Here is a 19198-nt window from a genome sequence, read left to right on the forward strand (position 1 = left end):
CACAATCTCAACAAAAATGGTTGCAAAATAGAAGCTCATTATCGCATTTGATAGAGATGTTATATCAGCACTAAGCTAGGAGAGACTAGAGAGAAGAGACTGTCCCACTCACAGATAACTTCACAGTTGCTCGGATGCAGGTTCGAGTCCTACTATGACACTGGCATGGAAGAACCCAGCAATCAAACCACCAAACCCACCCACCGAGAATGATGAATGACCGCCTCTTTGATTCCAGCCTCCTTTTCGTATCCAAGTTTGCCGTCTCCCTACTGTATTAGCTGCGATGTGACGTCCTCGATCTCAGCAGTGAGTTCCTCGTACTCGTTCCACATTTCTTCGGCCCGGTCGCGATGATCCTTGGTCTCTCTCTCATTAAAGTCATACAGACACTTACTCTTTCTTACTTCCTCTTTCATCCTCTCCATCTGATCCAACCTTTTGTCCAGCTCCTCGGTCTCGCTAGAAAGCTGGACCACCAGAGCGAAGCGTTGCGCCCACCAGCCATGACTGGGAAATGTCCCTGTTCGAGGCTCGCTCATATCCATGATCTGGCGAGAGAGAGAAATGACAAGCATGCGTTGAACGGCATATCTGTCGGTCGCCCAGGTCATACCGGTTTTGGCTCGGTGATAATGGTCTCTCGACTCCTCGCATCGTTTGAGATGGTCGTGATGCTCGTTTTGAGCTTCGATGAGAGCGTTTTGGAAATACTTGAGAGAGCCCCGGAGATGGTCGGCTTCGGTTTCATGGCATTCCGATGGTCTTTTTTGGAGAGACTTTCGGAGGTAGTTGGCGTCTTGACGGACCATATTGCCGGCAGGAGACATTGTGGTGTGTTTCGCTAACTGTTGGAGTTGTAGGTGTGGAAAAGGTTGACAGAGTGTCTAAGAGCTTTGCAAAGTCTGGAGACTGTGAAGGCGTTCAAGCGAGTGGAAGAAAATGGTTTCAATTATATCGACACTGGAGCCCGGCCATGCACAACAAAGCCATCACAATGACTTTGTTGCCAGATTTGAATAAAGGAACAGCCTACAAATTTGGCAGGTTGTCTAACAATGGCAGATAGACAACAAAGAAACATTGAGCAAATCCGGTACAAGATTGTGTTTGTATATCGGCAGAACACTTCGCTGGCTGCGATGTTGCTAAACAGAGAGACGTCCGTTGAGTGTACTGGGAAGGCATTAGTATTGAGACACGGGATATGGTAGCAACTCTGTCTTACAGAATCACCAGTCGAGACTGTCTTAAGAAAAGGATATCCTGCCGCCTCATTTCTCCTGGAAGATTCCTGTGAAACGTGTATTGCAGGCTCACAGAAACCCCAACAACGTGAGAGATTGTTCATGAAATGATGACGATGTGCCGATGCCCCTGCAAAAGCCGTGATTTATGATGCGAGAATTTGGAGCAGCCATCTGCCATTAGACGGCTACCTGAAGGCCTTTAGAAGATTCCCGACAGAGCAGATAGTAGCATACAACAGACAATCTTTGAGGTTATTAGTTTAGGCATTCCTAAAAATAGCAGCCATCTCATTTGATTGGTCGAAGTCAGTCTTGGCAGCTGGTATGCTTGGCGCTCGTATTCCAGTGGGGCGGAGCCTTCGTACTCCATGGAGTACGGATCCCTACCTATATAAGATGAACCGCTGAAACCCCCTCCAATCTTGTTCGTGGACGTCCTGCGTCTGCGACCTGCGAAATGGCAGACTACGAGGTCATGGGTAAGAACAAGCAAGGTCGGAAAATCTACAGCGACATCAACCCGTCGTTACCAATCCACGACAGCCGTGAGAGCGAAGGAGATTATTGCGAGTCGCCCGATCTCCTCAGCAAGCAGCGACTCCTTGGACCTATTCCCAAGGGTAGGAAGCACATCATCTTCGCACCTTGGACTTTCGTGTCTATAGTCATCATATGCGCCGTCACTGCATACGCCCTTTTCGTCCTCAATCTCAGGCATCAAGATCAACGTTGGAAAATGCAATCGTCAGCTGGAACGGACACCTCGATATTCAATTTCGGTCCTTCGCCTCCAATATCTGGACTCAACTTTCCACAAGAATACCCCAAACTTGACATCGATCATTCCACGCTGGATTGCAGGAACGCGTGGCACAGACTCGTTTCTGTTCCCTGCCATGAGCAGATTTGGACCAGAAGTTGGGACTATGGCAATTACGATTTCCGTGAACCTGACCTGAACCGCTTCCTTCCGTTGATCTGTAAAGAAGATTGCACCACCGCCCTCAACGAGGCTCAAAACAGGATCAGCAATTCATGCAGTGCGCAAGATCATTTCAAACTTCTTGGCTATGAGGGCAGGTTCAATACTACTCTCTTGGAGCCAAATCCAGTGGCTGTGATGGACATGTTGGTGGCACGTCAGACTCACGACTGCCGGACGAGCCCAATTGGTGACGCGGAGCGTGGATATTGCATGACCGATCTGCAGGAGCGATGGTCTATCCTTGATGGGTTGATGGTTGAACCTCTGCACGGCATCGACCAATTCTTACTTGAGACCAATCGATACAGGATCGAGTCCGGAAAGCGGATGGCTGGCATTTTTGGCGGAAGAGACTGGCTCGACGAATACAATTACATGCGCGAGGAAAGGAGATTTGGGCCTGGGCGAGGTGAAACATTGTGCAGCTATTGTACACTGGACTGGCTCGGCAGGAAAATGAAAAGTTGGAAGCCAGACTTGATTTACGACGAAGATGGGTTACCTATGGAGCTGCCAGTTTACGTGGCGAGGATATCAAAGGCAGGCCGGAGGTGTGCAGGCGAGAACTTCACGATGATGTGGGCAGACGCCGTAGATCATTACGAGGAGCAAGGCTTACTTGATCGTGAGGGCCAATGGTTACGTAAGCCGTCAGGCAACAAGTTGTATCTCTTCCAGCATGGTCCTTCTGCTGGAGATACTCCTCTTCCGGAAATCCGAGACTACCTCGAGGAGATGGGAGACTGGCAAAGTAGCCATCCATATCTATCCGACAACGAAGGTGAGGAGCTTGACAATCATACTTCGTGCCTTCAAGGGTTGCACGAAGAAATACTCTCGATGACATGTTACCCTTTCTTATCGATCGAAGATCTTGCGTCTAACATCCTGGACAAGCCCGAACATTTCCGCAGCAGCTGCACAAGCCATTGCCAGGCTTCGATTCAGAGACTAAGACTTATGACATTCAAGGCATGTCCGGAGTTGGTAGCAGACCAGGAACGCGTTCGGACACTCAAGGGGGGTATTCCTTTCTCACTGTACGAATGGAGAGAACTTATCTTCTCGGACACTGGGTCTCTTGCGTTGGCCGAAAATGCTTGTGGTTGGTACTAGAGGAACACGGCTTGCGGTCTGGTCTTTGCGTATTTCAAAACCCCATCCTAAGTACATCAAGGCGAAGAGCACAAAGAAGGCCAACGACCGTATACCGATCCGCGCGGTAGATTGGGCTAGATACTGTTACAATGGTCTTTTATATTCCATGCAGCCCCCGGTGCTGCCTAGTCCTTTGTCACAATTGTGGTTATCTAGCCACAGATCTGCACATTTTAGTAGCCACGTATCGCACTCTTCACTTCCGTTCCGCAAGAGTCCGGCTACTATATATATACAAGAATGACAATAGTGGAATCCAGGCCCTTTAGTGGCTTACGATCGCAACACATCGAGTGTTGATGACGAGGGGAGGAGCCACCTGCTGGAGTGAAGAACAAAGCGAGAACACAATGTGCTCATCACTTTGACTAGTTGAAAGTCACAACACTCTCTGCACACACTTCTTCGACTATATAAGCCCAGCGAACTGCTCTCCTAACCTCAACAACTCCACATCCTCTCACCATTCTTCAAATCATCAAAATTCTCTACAAAGTCCAACAACTCGAAATAAAGCCACCACAACAGAATACCATGCCTTCTCTTTTCAAGATCATGATCGCCGTCGTGTTTTACCTCCTCTGCACCGTCGCCGCTCTATCGCCAACACTCGAGCCCCACATGCGCGACCTCAGCATCGGATACCACGCTCTTATCACGAATCTCCGCCATCACGAGTCCCAGACAACAGGACCTTATACCAAGGCCCTACTGGAGCAGATGGTAGACGTCAAAACACAAATCAGTCACATGGTTCGTGAGATGGGATGTCTCGACGAGATGAAGCCTGCCCTGTTGTGTATGGTGATGGCAGTGGAGGTCAAGCGATTGGAAGCCGAGATCGTGACCAAGGCGCTGGAATGGTACGATTTTGAGAAGGAAAAGGACGCAAAGGCAAAAGCAAAGGCTTAGAAGGGGAAAGGAGGGGGGTGGGTTGTTGTCAAGGAGGCAGACGTGGAGGATGATGGGCCCGTTCTCTTATCAGTAATAAAATCATTAGCCTTGCACATCTTTTACAAAGTTGCGTTATAGACGCTTGACCTCACCATCTTCTTGAATACATACCCTATGATCTCATCGAGTTCTCATAATCATCAATAGGATATTCAGACAGTCAGTCGTTTTAGTCTACTCGTTTTCATCATGACGTTCGAAAAAACATTTGACCTCTGCTTAGACTTAATCGTACCGACGTATTCATCTAATTGACCAAGAGGAATCCTCTGCCTATCCCAAACAACCAAGACCAAGCTAAGATGATCTTTCAGGAAGAATGCATTCAGAAGCAGGGACAACGATGCCAGACTTATGCCACTAAATGCCGCCCTTCTATTATGCGTTTCGGTCGTGAACACTTCAAACAAGCTTCTGCCTTGCTGCCTTAATCCCCGTATTCTATAGTCGAAAAGTAACATACAAATTTTGGTTAGCTATATAACAAACTCACTCGCAGAGCAGTCGGGGCGCCAGAGGGAAAATGAGGAAAATGAGTGCATAGCTCGAAGTAAGCACGGGAATGGCAAGAGGAGGCGCTGTGAAGGAGATATGAGACTGAAGGGTGTTGACTAGGATCAGACAGATGGGATAGCGCAGAGGGTGCTGCAATAAAACATTTCTATTGTAAGAAGGATAAACCCGAGTAGTAGAGGAGAAACGAAACGTCAAAAGTCAACCTTATGCTATGGAAGAGAGCCTTGGATTTTATCAAAGATACAGAAGCACAGGATTTATTTGCCGCTGAGAACCCTATTTGGCTTGTGCCTTGCTCATCATGCAAAGCACTGCGTCGACGCTCCATTCGACTCACTTACGAGGGCCTCGTAATGTTTCCATATCGACCTCCCACACCACAACTCAGTGCAATCTTCGACACACTTTCCTGCTCTCCCCATTTCAATGAACCGGCAGACATTATCATTCTCACTAACATACCCAATCTCACTCTCGAGCATCTGAGCCAGAATCAGCTTCGCATACACCGTAGCTCTTGGGACGACTCTGAATCTTAGGCAACACCGTAGAAGAGTTCAACTAGAAGTTCATAATGGGTGGGGCGAGGGAGTGATTGAACAAATAGCGGAGAGGCTTGGAAGAGACTTCGGGCGCATCGGGAAACAGAAGCGGAAAAGGAGGCTCTGGGGTTACGGTAGATGAGATACTGTTCTAGACAATTTGGAGAGTACATTCTATCCACAGTGATTGGTGGAAGTATCACCGTCGCCGCACATGGATTTCTCGTGTCTTTGTGATCTTCCCACGCCGTTCGAATGACAACAAGCAGCAGAAATTGACACATTCTTTCCAAGATTTCCATTTCCCGTCCCAGCCCTTCTCCAACTCCGTTGAAGTGGTGACACAAGAGGCGCAAACATCCGCCTATCAACTCGCCTCCTCCCGATTCCGATCTCTAATGATGTAACCAATCAGTTCCGCATTCCAATCAGCAAACCCAGACTCTTGTCCTGGCCGATTCCGTGCGACATTCTCGATCGACCTGGCAAGCTGAAGCGCTTGCTCGTAGTTCCCGGCATCGTGGTGACAGGCAGCGAGAACATAAACGGAGTTCACACGATCCACGTGGTCTTTGCTTAGCGTTCTTACCTCTATTTCCACCACGGGTTCTAGCAGGGCTATGGCTTTAGCTGTTTGTCCTATATCCAGATATGCTCCAGCAAGTGAATGTTGTGACACCAAAAGATCTAGATGCTCTGGTCCTAGCGTTCTTGCCCTTATTTCCACCACTGATTCTAGCAGAGCTATGGCTTTAGCTGTTTCTTCTACCTTCAGATATGCTCTAGCAAGTACGTGTTGTGACGCCAAACGATTTGAATGCTCTGGTCTTAGCGTTCTTGCCTCTATCTCCACCACTAGCTCTAGTAAAGCCATGGCTTTAGCTGTTTCTCCTACCCGAAAATATGCTCTAGCAAGTTCGTGCTGTGACGCTAAACGATGTGGATGCTCTGGTCTTAGCGTTCTTGCCCCTATTTCCTCCACTGGTTCTAGCAGAGCTATGGCTTTAGCTGTTTCTCCTACCTCCAGATATGCTATAGCAAGTATATGTTGTGATGCTAAATTATTGCTATGCTCTGGGCCCAAAGTTTCATTCTCAACATGAGCTATCCGCTCGAACAACTCTATTGCTTTGGTTGTTTCTTCTGTTTTGAGGTACGCGCTTGCGAGTGCGTGTTGCGAACATGAGAACATCGGGTCTTCTGCAGCGAGAGTCTGTTCCTGTGCTTCACTCAATTTTTCTAGCAGAACCACCGCCTTACCGGCGTCACCATATCCGAGCATTGAAATACCATGAAGATAATGAATCTCTTGGCCATTTTCAGTTCTGATCCAAGTTTCATCTGCCTGGATTGGGATCATCTGGAGCAGTTCAAAGAGCGCCGAGCTAGAGCTCGAAAGGTACATAGCATAGCTAAGTCGGCATATGGACTGCTGGAAATGGAAGTTGCATTTTTGCGAGTCCCACTCACTCAGACTGTATGCAATGGACTCTATATGAGGCTGAAGCTGGCTCACCAATACGCCTATGTCGGTAGCGCGAGGATATTCGATGGACAGCGAAAGCACAGAAAGACCGTTCAGCCTAGCGGTCATGGAGTCCTCCGGCATTTGCAGCCGGTCTCTGGACCAAAAGTGGCTCACAGGATGCATGCGCGTCGTACCTCTGGCCGGGTCAAAGTCCACGAGAGAAAGAGATGTGAGCAGCGACCTGGCTTTGCGAAGGCGCATCTTGTCCAAGTTGATGTCATTCAGATTCGGTCGCAGAAACGTTGGAAGGTGAGAGACGTGCCACGGAGCAAGTCTCCAGATGTCCTCTTCATCATCCGAATTCAAGCAAGAGGAAACTACATCTTCATCCATCGAATTCTTCCAGGCCTCCTCGAAAGCTGCTTCCGGAAAGTCTGTGAAATGCATGAAAGCATAGAAGTTGAGTAGCTGAAGCGCATCATTGGCGATCTGATCATCGCGGTCTTTGAGGTAAGTGGCGGACACTTCGAAGGTGGCATAAACCCCTCCATACTCTGACCTTTCTTGTTTCGGAAAGCATTCGAAAAGCGCTCGTCGCTGGCGCACAAAGGTATCCCCGTACTCCACCAGACCACACAAGTTTTGAGAGATGGCTGCTCCGGCTTGTATGATAGCAAGGGCATGGCAGCCTAAAAGTTCAGCAACTGCGCGAGCATTGTCTTCATGAGCCCTTCGCGAGCTCATTTCAATGCCGCAAGCTTTGAGAAGAAGCTCGATAGCCGTTTCCTGACCCAGTCCCTCATAATTGTCCTGTCCTACTGTTTGATGCTTTCTACACTCAAGGAGGCGTGTAGTGATTAAGATACTTCCGTTTTTTCCGGCTGGGAGAAACTGGGCGTAATCTAGGTCCTTATTGTCCGCGTTGTCTAGGATAAGCAGCCAGGAGTGAGATGTGTTCTGAAGCCAAGACATTACACCTTCAAGGCTTTCATCGTGATGGCCACAGCTTCGGGCGGTAGTCGCAAAGCCTGTTTTGATCGAGCTCTCACTCCGCCCATCTATCCAAAAAATTCCCCAGAATCTGAAGTATGTCAGTCAGAGTGTATGCGTCGTGCATGTTTATTCCTACTTTAGCCGGTTGTCATGTGCAAGTTTCAGAGCAACCTCGCTTTTGCCAGCGCCGCCCATGCCAACTATAACATATATCTTCGGTATTGCGGTGTGTGCTTTTGTCGAGAGTGAAGTGCATAACGCTTGCTCGAGTTCTCCAAGTTCTTTCTCTCGGCCAGTGAACAAAGTGTTCGGTCTACGAGGGACCATGAAATGTTCACTGTGAAGGTGGAGTGCTAGGTGAATGTAAGCATTACCCCAGCATATACTCGGGTCTTTTGCTAGCGAAGACCAATAAATACCTTCTCCCCGTCCGACAGCGATTGTCTTTGCTTCCTCCACCATCTTTTTAATAGCACTAGTGACAAGAACAAAGCTTGCATCATTAGGGCCAGAGAATTTGCTCATCATGGAGTGAGGTGCATCGAGCATCGTCTTTGGGTGTCCAAACAGGCACGCAGAGTCTTCTTCCACTAACTGTATCGCGAGTCTTGATTAGCCCCAAGTCGCAGCTATGAAATGATGGCTTACAATCATCTCAACGCTGCGGCGAAGCGACAAGGTCCATGCTGGAAGTACGCCTTTAAGGACTTGGGTTTTCTTTGATTCCCAGAAGCACATCGTCATTGTCTGTATCGGAAGGGTCGTCACCATTGTGACAAACTTTTCCGAGCTTTCTCTCAGTGCCCTGGTACTACCATCGAGGCCTTGAAGAAGTGTCTTAGAGGGTGCTTTATTGAGAATGCCGCCTAGCATAGCGTGCCATTGTGCAGCTTTGCTAGCCTTGGTGCCTTGTAACGGAGATCCAAGAAAGACAACGCCGGAGTTAGCAACGACCAAGTTTCGGTACTGACTACCATGTATGTTTGCAATTTCTAGTGCCTTCAAAAGACTTTAGTACGCTCTCGTATATTCTCGATAGGACCACAGCCTCACCTTTGTGACAACAAGACCACCAAAGCACGAAGCCACAAAGATTAGAGGCCTTGATTGCATATCGTCCTTCAATTGAAATCAGAGCGTGCGTGGGCATTACTGTTGGGGTTTCACCTTATCACGCTGGCTTTGGAGGTTGCTCAACAACACCCCTGCGACACTGTCTATACGTGCAACAGACGCGTCCGCATAGTACTTTGCATTCCAGCTGAACGTGTAGATGCTCGCAGAGGGTACAATGTTCGGCAGCATATCCGGGTCACTGAGCCAGTTGACGGTTTTCGTCTTCGTGTTATACTCCCAGGTGTGAGGAGTCGTAGTTCCCAGGCCATGTATCGCAATGACACTGAATTTTTGTTAAATACCATCCATACGAATCGGAGTATTCTGCGTACTCGACGGATGTGTCATCTTTAGCGCCTTCCGGGGGATACACCTTGAGCAAGCGACCTTCGGGAGGGTTTGTAGAGTCCTGGATCGCAAGTATGAGAAAGGGTATGAAGCTCGCTAGTGTGATTTTCTGTGCTTACTTCCATGACGTCTAAAGGTGCAATGGCACAGGCCTATCGCAAGTATGGAATCTTGTGCTCGGAATCCTGAGTGCGAAAATGAAGGCTGGGCAGCAAATGAGGCTTCGACCCCGCAACTCGGCGGCTGTGCACCAAGGTTTTTGATACGCCAAGTGTTCGAAGCGATGGCCAGGAGGAGAACACTATTTGCTATTCAGATATGAGATGAGAATAGATGAGTATGATAAGATTCAGGATGGCAACTAGCTTTGCAAACGTCTTACGCTGTCGCCTAGAGCAGGTCTCTGTCTCGACGAGGCTGACAATCCGACGTCTCGGCCAATGCTAATTTTAGGTGCGCGGCGGCTTAGAGAACTGGGAAGGAATAGACTATCTCAGCTACCAAAATAGCTTGTCTTGTGGAAGAAGTGGGTCAGCAGGTATTGTGCATGCAGGGGCGCTGTTTCTGGGAGATGGTTGGCCAGAAGGGATCCTTGGCATGATGAAATTGTGCATTGGATCCGCCTCGCTGATCTCAGCTCTTGAAACAAGGCACACTCACAACAAAAGAAGATGCACGCTGCTTCGGGACATGTTCCGATCCAAGCGATGACACATGTACTCAGAAGAGGGCGCGGTCCGTCGATGAGATGCGAAGGATGCAGGCAATACGGATGAGAGGAGGCGACAGGTACAATCAAGGTACATCCATCTTTTACCACCGCCTCGCACACGGGCATAGGATTATATGTTTAATCGCTTTCCCAATGTACCACTTGTCCAGATCCATTTACTTTGGTCTAGATAGTCTGCTCAGAGCGTAACGGTATATCTGGCGCCTGAACAGGAGGCGGGTTCAGACCCGCTATCCAGTCGACGTGGTAGTAGGTATATGTAGCAATGTAAAATGTACAACCTATCATGGCCTTGACATTCACTCTACAAGATAGAGTAAGACAAAGGGCAAAAGTAATTGGATTGGGTCAATGAACATTATAATAAACAAATACGAGTACAGTGAAAAGTTGTTTTCCTCGATCGTAATGATAAGATTCTTTTCTCTCTGTAGATACAAAAAAAGAACGTGTAAAAGTTTTCGGGTATACAAAGAATTTCAGCAAAGAACAGATTTTCTTATGTCTCGTCAGATGCGCTCCTTTCTGTCCTCATACTATTTTGCCAAGCACCGTCCTCAGAGTCACATCTTTAAAACTGTCAAGGTTACCCTCCTCAACCCTCAGCACTGCACTGGGCTCATAGCGCTACTAGCGGCCGAAATCGGCGACCTTTGCAACCTTTACATCGATGACGCAAAGCGAAACATGCAGTACAACGCGCGTTAGATACAAGTCCATACGAATGCAGACTTCGACCCCGCGACGAAGGAGCCCCACAAATTTGCAGAAACGTCAGTCGCAGCTAGCTGGCAGAGCAGGCCAGTGTGGACACAGGATGACCTAAAGGTTTTCCAGAGTCAAAAAAGGCGTCGGTGGTCGTAGCTGGTCGAAGGCTGTTCAAAAAGAGTATATAAAGTAGAGAGATGCTTGAGCGGGGAATAGAAGCCAATGCTATGAGGGACGGGGAGAGGTTCGGTATCTTGGTGAAAAGGACGATGGGGTGCATGGGACAAGTCTCGAGGCTGCTTGCTTACGTAGCATTTCAAAGACATGACGTAAACTTTCTCTCATGGTGGTCTGGTAGGAGGAAGACATTATCCATTTCTCTCACCAAATGCGAAACCAAATTCCAAGGTTTTCTCTGTTTCGCTAGCGTATCAGCGGTGTTCGATAACAGAAAGGTGAGAGTCTGCGCGTAGACCATCACCAATGTTGTTGGAGAAAGACCGAATGTAATTCTCTAAAGGTTGTTCAGACGTGTATTGTTGACAGCACATAGGCTATCCCGCTAACACTCGGCTCAACAGTATCGCAAACATGGCCTAAAGGGTTGTAGTCTAGACCTACCTTAATTGTTCCCGCAAGCCTAAAAAGCACCGCAACACCATTGTACCAGCGCCATTAGGAATCGAACCTAATACGAACTAAATACCTCCAACCACACGACCACAACCAACAGGTGTCCGCCCCCGGACTATAACTAACGGGGAACATTTCGCTTCACAAATCAATGCGTCGCACGGGTTTCGAACCTAAGCCCTCGCCAACACCGCTCGACGGAACTTTAAAACCTGTGGCTAATGGCGCTGCCAGAAATAAAAAGCACCGCAACACCATTGTACCAGCGCCATTAGGAATCGAACCTAATACGAACTAAATACCTCCAACCACAGTCTAGACCTACCTTACAACAGTAATTGTTCCCGCAAGCCTAGCCTAATTAGTGTGTTTCGGATTAGCGGTAAGATGATTTTCTTAGGGCGACACCTCCCGCGAACTTCAAATCTGGAGTCCCGCGCAGAAAATAAAAAGCACCGCAACACCATAGTACCAGCGCCATTAGGAATCGAACCTAATACGAACTAAATACCTCTAACAACACCGCGTTCAGAGGGTATTTAGTTCGTAATAGGTTCGATTCCTATTGGCGCTGGTACAACGGTGTTGCGGTGCTTTTTCTTTTCTTCCCGTGAAGCTTGAGTTGAATAAACCCTTGCTATCATTATGGGTTCTCATTGCAGCACAACGTTTGCACTCATTGGCCATTCGATTCACGGCTGGACGTAGTCGTATGCGCTCAGACCAACGATGAGGCGCAAGAATGTACCAGGTTTCACTAAGCACTCCGTGCCATCGTTCCTTCTGACACCCCATTATCCTTGCACAAGCACATGGTATTTGGTAGGACCGAGTTCTTATTGAAATCCTGCAGCGTTGCGGCAACTAGTCATTCTGTGCAGAACGGAGCCAATTTGCAAGCTTTCCCGAAACATGGGGATTTGATCCCTGTTTGGTGGGATCTACTATCTTCGGCTCTTCTTTTGATGAGACCAGTAAGTTCGTTCCTTGGAGATATTTCCAGCACCCTTGTAGGATGATCACGAGAACAGTCAGAGCAAGCCATGGACGTATAGTGAACTATCTAGATCCTGATCAAAACCGCGGCTTTAAGTATCTCATCTTTGTACCGATCCAAGATAAGAAGAGTTCAACCAGACCGGTTCAGTTCTGTTCGCTCTTTTCGTTTTGGCTTTCTTGGTCTTTGTGCGAGTCTGAAAATTCAACCGTGGAACGAAAGCGATTCAGTAATTGCGGCGGTCTTTTCCTGGCCATGGCACTCCTCCACATGCTGGCCTGAGGTGATACCTTCGCTATTGGTGCGATCAATACTAACACCTGAGGGCGGCAAAATAGCTCCGTCACGATACTCTGGAGAATCAATTCCGAGCACGACGATTACTGGATGCCTGATCTACCATATGCCTCCTCCACTTCCTGAAACCACCATCAGGCGAATTCTTGGTAAGCCTCATATCCAAAAAAAAACCACTACCCACTGGAACACCCCTCCTTTCAAGACCGTAATCTTCAAAGTCGATCTCAACATGGTGAAGTTCTGATGCCAGATCCCGTCTCCATCTTCGCCTCCTCCTGACCCAACGATCAGATCAGGCGGACTCGATGTTAGCCTTTGAGTGGAGAGCATCACTGGGGATGACAGCACCACTCCTTCAAAACTAAGCCTCAAATATGGCCCCTACGATGACGTGCGTTTTGCGCTAGACGTCGGTATGACCTTTTTGTTGCTCCTGAAACTTTGCATCGATGGACTTCTTCGTTTCACGACCTCACGGCTGACCCCAAATATCACGAGTTCTTGGTCTTAGCTATTCCCCTTTCCCCTTCCATCCTGCTGAAACGATGATCAGGCTGGGGCGCTGTGAGCCTTGCCATGCGATGGCGGAGTTGTAATGAGAAAGCGTCACCACGAGTCAATGATGAGAAGATTGTGATTGTACACAGTCATAAAGTGATGGGACTCCTGACACACGACGGACTGGGAGTCAGGCCTCGTTCCTCAATTCAGAAGGACAACGGCAGGCGCCCGGGTATAAAAAGCGGTGTTTCCCACCCTCAGTCCTGCTCTGCACGCAACCTCCTCTTTATTCTCCTTGGTCGAAGCTCAAGTGGACGCTGCGCGACCTATTCTCCGAACAATTTCTGTCTTGAGGTCTTCTCAGTCTTGAACTTGTCTTCTTTTTCTGGCGTTCAGAAGCTTCTCCAGAGTGTACTCCGCCTTACATTCCCAATAATCTGCCCATTGTTCGGTCAACCCAAGGACATCAAACATATACACGATCCTTGCCTCTTCTACGTTGACCACTCATTCAGCAACACAATATCCAACATGCGTTGCACCGCAGCAGCATTGCTCCTGGCCCTGAGCATCTTCACCCCAGCCCTAGCGGCAGACAACACAACCTAAACCGTGACCTTCTACAAATCCTCCGGCTGCAACGACCAAGGCGCCGGGCCCTTCACCAACCCCATCGAAGACGTTCTCTGCGTCAACGTGCCCAACGCTGTCAGCGTGTACATGGACTTCACCAAAAACTACGGCAACGGCGTCGGAGAGTTAATCCCGCTCGAAGACGACACGACCTGTCAGTCCTCGCTTCCGAGCTACGACGGTACTCAGTGCAGGGCCCCGTCCGCTACGGGGTGCTACGGCATCGACAAGAATGATTACTGGGTGTTTACCGGTGGGGAGTTGGAGGGTTCTTGCCTGACGCCCAGCGGACCGAGTCCCGGTCCGTTGCCCGGTGGGAGCGGCGGAGGGGACAAGTTGAAGAGGAGCCTGAAGAGGGGAATCCGATTTGGATGATCTTTTGCTGACCATCCGGCGCGCAAGGACTTGGTCCACAAGCTGAGGTGGAGGTAGCAGGAGTAGCAAGTAATAGAGGAATGTTTGCCTCATGTCATTGCGATCTGGAATGAGAGGAGGGGGAAACCGGCAGGAGAACGAGTGTTTTTTTTCTTTCTTTCTTCCTTTTCAGTATTCCATTTTAGCTTTTGTCATTTTCGTGTCGGGACCTAATAGCGTATGCAGAAAATGTTACAAATTTTGGCACTGAGAGAGTCCCACACACCCTAACCAGATCCACAAATATATATTTTGCTAAGGAATACTGTACTTATAGACTTGTAGTATCGACATTATGATATTAACGCAGCTAAAATGTCTTGAAACACCCCGTATTGATGGTAATATAAAGGGTTCAAGGACTGAAGCGGAGATTTTTATAGCGGAGATTCTTATATTCTGTGTAAATCAATAACCTTCCAACACCCAGCTGAGTTATACTTTCGATTACTTCTGCTGCAACACCTCGTTACTTCATCTTTCATCTTGAATATATGGTTGGTCGCTGGGTCGAAGCAGGAAACGAGAATGGAGAGTAGCATGGACAGCTCTCTCTTGCGTCACCTGTCGAAATGAGGATCCCAGCCACTTGTTCGAACAACCACCTAATTTGCATGGGGTACAAATACTTGCCCAGGGGAGTCCGCAGATAGAACAAATGATGCAACCTACACATCACATACCTGAATTTTGACATCACCTGAGTCCTCGTGAGCTTGCTCTACGCCTCCGGCACGCGTCTAAGGAGCAATCCGCAAAGAGGGTCTCAACCCAGCTACTCGAGGCCATCAAGCAGGAACTCTGCCACCAACGGTCTTTGATAGTTTTCTGACCTCCGGCGACTCGCCATGTCCATTGAAGGACGCGCTCTGGCAACGACATTCTAAGCACGTCAGATACGCGGCCATTCGGCGATTTGGCAAAGACTTGAAGAGTAGGGATTCGGAAGATGCTTGGCAAGAAGTTGGTGGCACGGACGAATGGTTGCAGAGAATGCTGTAGTGGCAGTAAAATCGGGTCTCGCGCTAGACCGCAAACACGTTGATTAGATAAGATTGAAGGTCATTAGCTTGCCAAGCTTGACAGAACTCGGGCACCGGAGCAGTAGTGGAATACTCACATCCATCGCTCTGCGCAACCTTCTTCTCTTCCCTCCAACCTCCCTGGGAAGTCTCAGGCATATGGTATCACCCGGGGCACATCATCTCCGCGACTACCTTAGAGTAAGTACGCCGTGCATGATACTTGAGCCAAAAGGTTTGTGCACTCATGGCCATGGCTGCTGACGCTGATGATCTCGACCCTAGTGGCGTCAATTTCATTCCACACTCTATGCATATGGCGTTCAAGAAGCGAAACCCGGTCACTATGAAGCGATGGCTGCTCTGGATTAGACATACTTGAGATACCTTTTTGATCTTGTTGAGTCTAGGGTACGCACGCCTCTCCACTAACTGTGCGAGCCGCAAGCCGATCGTCCACTGGAACGAGAGACTGATTTTGGCAAGAAGTGGGAGAATGGGCGATGTAACATATGCAAGGCGTGAAGGATTTAACGGGGTTGAAAACGGTCTCGTACACTGTCTACGTGAACAGCTAGCGAGAAGGTGCAGTCGTCAAGAAACAAGTAACAAGAGACGAGGGCGTGCTCCGTGCGCAGAGATCATTGGAGGAGGCCATACGTCTCACGTCAGCCAGGTTTTGCGGCATCCGGATTGAGCAAAAGGATTGCGGGGATCGCGGGAGCGTAGACCCTCGACCTGCATTAAAATTTGTCATAGTATACCATGAAAGACGAGATGACCAATCATAGGACCTCAGCCTGTGGAAACATCATAGCGCTGAAAACGGAGATTTTATGCGATTTCTGTCGAAAACCTATATCTAGTTGCAGCGGTAAGGGGGGGGGTTTTGGCTATTGTTTTGTTCTCAAAAAGCACGAATCGATCCTGCCTACTTCATCTTCCTGAGGAAAAACACAAGAAACAACAAGCTCGAACCCCAACTCCCGCTTTTCAGGATGTACAAGTTGTCCAAGACTTGCCTGGCCTTGAAGTATGCTCGACATCCCAACTCTGCAACCAAGATCGCATTCAACCATCCAGCCAGCCTGAAGGCTCAATGGCTAATTTATTGACATTCCAGCCTGCTCGCTCTGCTCTCAGGTACAACCGCCCTCTTCACAACCTCCCTTGCCACCTGCACGCCCACACCAACAACCTACACCACCACCAGCCTCAGCACCATCACCACCGTCAGCACCGTAGAAATCACTACAACCACATCAGCGCAACCATACTGTCCGACAATAACCTCCACTAAATCGCAAAACTGCCCTCCAGCACCATCCACCTGCATCGTGCCGGACTGTATCATCCAAACCATGACGACGCTGTCTTGTCCTGCGGCGTGCTGCCCCGCAGTGACGGCGACGACCGTGGTGAAGGAGAGCTGCGTGACGACGTAAGTTGAGCTTTCTCCTCTAAAGATGCATTGCTGACTTTGAGAGCTGCAGGTGTCAGCAGGGGTGTGGGGTTCGTACTTTGACTGTGACGCAATCATGTTGATTGCATCAGCCGAGTTGGTTTACCAAGGAGATCGAAATTTGATGCGTCTCTGGTATTATTGACAGATGGACCTGTGTCCTCCACCCATTTTCTAGTTGAAGCCTTGTTTCCTTAGTACCATGCTTCGCCGCTGTGTTTCTATTTCTTGAAAAAGCAATATCCATCCTGTCTTCTCCAATTGAAATCATTCTACTCCTTCGCAGCTCTTCCGTTACGCAAAGTCCGACAACGCGGCAGATCTCCCCATCAACGTCTCACGAAAGTACCAAAGACTATGTAATTGATGCCATTGAGATGAACGCATGCCCTCCTAAGCCGTAACAAGGCCATGGCGCGGAGAGGAGAACAGCTTCGCATTTGTAATTGTGATGCCAAGTCGTTCGATGCGCCTTCTGTCTCTAAATCCGTATGTAAAAGTATATGCCCCCTCGGCCACTTAATGAACAGCATTGACAGATTAAGATCATATGGTGTGACTGTGTTGAGATGGAAAATAGACTGAACACCAGCTGAAGCCACCAACACTCCATGCCTTCGACAATTCTGTCACTCTGCTCCCAACCAAGGTCAAAACTCTACACTTGCACTTTCCCATTCACACCCACCAAAATCCCACATCATTTATCCGCAAGGGGAAGGTACGGTCAGACCAACGAGCCAAATCTTCACACCAACTAACAACCGCCAGAACCCACACATCACTTTCGCAGAACCCACCTCCCAGCCATGTCGCGTACCAAACCCCACTCCACACACTGCACGCACCATCCCGTCCTCCTACGACACCAAGCCGTCTACCTCATCAGCCTGCTCATAAAACACGCCCAACAAATCCAGTTTGACATCACACGACACAATATAAACGACTGGAACAGAGTCACCGATGAATTCAACGCGAGATTCGAGGGGAAACCGTGCACCACTGGCAGTGGAGAAGCGCAGATGAAGAAAACGGTCGCGATGCTGTACTGTGCGCTTATGGAGAACGAGGAAGAGTATAAAAGACTGTTCGCTGAAGCGGAGCAAGCGTTCCGGGCGGAGAAGAGGGGGGCGAAGAAAGCGAGAGTGGGTTGAGAGGCTGTAGATAGGGAGTGGGTAGGTTGCTGGGGGAAGCGGTCGGAGGTGAGTGGTGGTGGATGTTACAGCATGCTTGTGTGACTAGGGCAGGAAGCAGAGTGGCAAGATCAGATATCTTCAAACTCAATCACTGGAATTACTGATGCTAGAAAGTGTTCCTGCATGCATTTCCATAATTGTCGCCATCTCTGCTAATAACATTCCCTCATCCTGGGCAGACAAGCAGTAAAGTAGAAGGCATTGTTGAGAAGAAGGGGATTGCAGACAAAGCCACAATTACCAGAGTTAGTATATGACCAAGTTTCTGGTCGGGCAACCCATTCAACAGGCCTGAGCTTTTCGAGTTCGCAGAGATGTAAGCGATCGTACGCGAGCAGCAGTGTGTGCTGGCAGCACATCAGTGTTGCGCAGATCTCCGTTACCAGATCAATCGAACATCAAGCCCAAGAATCAATCCTCAGCCCTTTTCTTTCAAACCACCCAGTCCGCAATCCCAATTTCCAAGTCTCAAGCTCGGTCAAAGTTAATTCAGATCTCCTCCAACAGCCCACCCAACACCAACTGAGAGGGACACAGGACTGCCTCTCTACAGCCATGGCTCCTTCAACCCCTAACCGAAAGGCACACTGCGCCGACCACCCAATTCCCTCACAGCGCGAAATCGACCGCATCATCAAGTCCGTGATAAAAGCCGCCAAACGACACAAGTTCGATGCCACCAAAGACTGGAGGAGGCGTTTTTACAAAGCGATTGGGAAAAAGGAGGACGCAGAGTTTGCTCGTCGACCTGAGCTTACATTTTGGATGGCCTGCTGTGCTATGAATTACGATGAGGGTATGGGAGTGGCATTATTGATGAGTGTGAGAAAGAGAAGATGGGAAAGCCTGAGGGGCAGAAAGAGCATAAAGTGCGTAACAAGTTGGAGGGTAATACTCCGGAGACGGATGAGAGCTCTTAAGGAAACGGAGAAAAGAATATGGTGGGACTACGAAGAAAAGGGATTTCAGGGCTAGCATCAAAGGTCACAAATGATTGTTTCCGAGCTGGTCTTTTAAAGACCCGGGTAGTCGTAGGCACTGGTCTCTTTCCGTTACTGCACTGCCACAGATCATACATAAGCAGTTGGCTATTCATGACCAGAAAGACTAAACAGAGTGGTTGATGGAGACAAACATGCTTCTTGGTGCCGGAGTTCTCGCATTGCAATTTCGAGAGCCGTATTCTCACAACCAAGACCGCTATCTGATAAGCCACTTTTGGTAACACGTTCTTCCATTTACTCACAAGACCTTGAAAGTCATGCA

The 19198-nt window shown here is 48.8% G+C and overlaps 5 protein-coding genes across 5 annotated transcripts; 3 read left to right on the forward strand and 2 right to left on the reverse strand.

The window, feature by feature from the left end:
* Window positions 1-269: 269 nt before the first annotated feature.
* On the reverse strand, window positions 270-830 carry HO133_006546 (uncharacterized protein; the record flags this gene model as incomplete). The annotated part of the gene is made up of 1 exon (XM_037297444.1): window positions 270-830. The coding sequence occupies one exon, from the start codon at window positions 828-830 to the stop codon at window positions 270-272; it is 561 nt and encodes a 186-aa protein (XP_037147154.1).
* Window positions 831-1707: 877 nt separating this feature from the next.
* On the forward strand, window positions 1708-4305 carry HO133_006547 (uncharacterized protein; the record flags this gene model as incomplete). Its single annotated transcript, XM_037297445.1, has 2 exons — window positions 1708-3082; window positions 3812-4305. The coding sequence occupies 2 exons, from the start codon at window positions 1708-1710 to the stop codon at window positions 4303-4305; spliced, it is 1869 nt and encodes a 622-aa protein (XP_037147155.1).
* A 1467-nt stretch (window positions 4306-5772) lies between these two features.
* Window positions 5773-9455, reverse strand: HO133_006548 (uncharacterized protein; the record flags this gene model as incomplete). The annotated part of the gene is made up of 6 exons (XM_037297446.1): window positions 5773-7954; window positions 8003-8460; window positions 8515-8865; window positions 9034-9265; window positions 9294-9391; window positions 9450-9455. The coding sequence occupies 6 exons, from the start codon at window positions 9453-9455 to the stop codon at window positions 5773-5775; spliced, it is 3327 nt and encodes a 1108-aa protein (XP_037147156.1).
* An 8087-nt stretch (window positions 9456-17542) lies between these two features.
* Window positions 17543-17890, forward strand: HO133_006549 (uncharacterized protein; the record flags this gene model as incomplete). The annotated part of the gene is made up of 1 exon (XM_037297447.1): window positions 17543-17890. One exon carries the CDS (start codon window positions 17543-17545, stop codon window positions 17888-17890), a length of 348 nt encoding a protein of 115 aa, XP_037147157.1.
* A 597-nt stretch (window positions 17891-18487) lies between these two features.
* On the forward strand, window positions 18488-19043 carry HO133_006550 (uncharacterized protein; the record flags this gene model as incomplete). Its single annotated transcript, XM_037297448.1, has 2 exons — window positions 18488-18728; window positions 18952-19043. The coding sequence occupies 2 exons, from the start codon at window positions 18488-18490 to the stop codon at window positions 19041-19043; spliced, it is 333 nt and encodes a 110-aa protein (XP_037147158.1).
* Window positions 19044-19198: the final 155 nt, after the last annotated feature.

This window comes from Letharia lupina (genome assembly GCF_014066315.1).
Source record: "Letharia lupina isolate WasteWater1 chromosome Unknown contig_25, whole genome shotgun sequence".
NCBI lineage: Eukaryota > Fungi > Ascomycota > Lecanoromycetes > Lecanorales > Parmeliaceae > Letharia > Letharia lupina.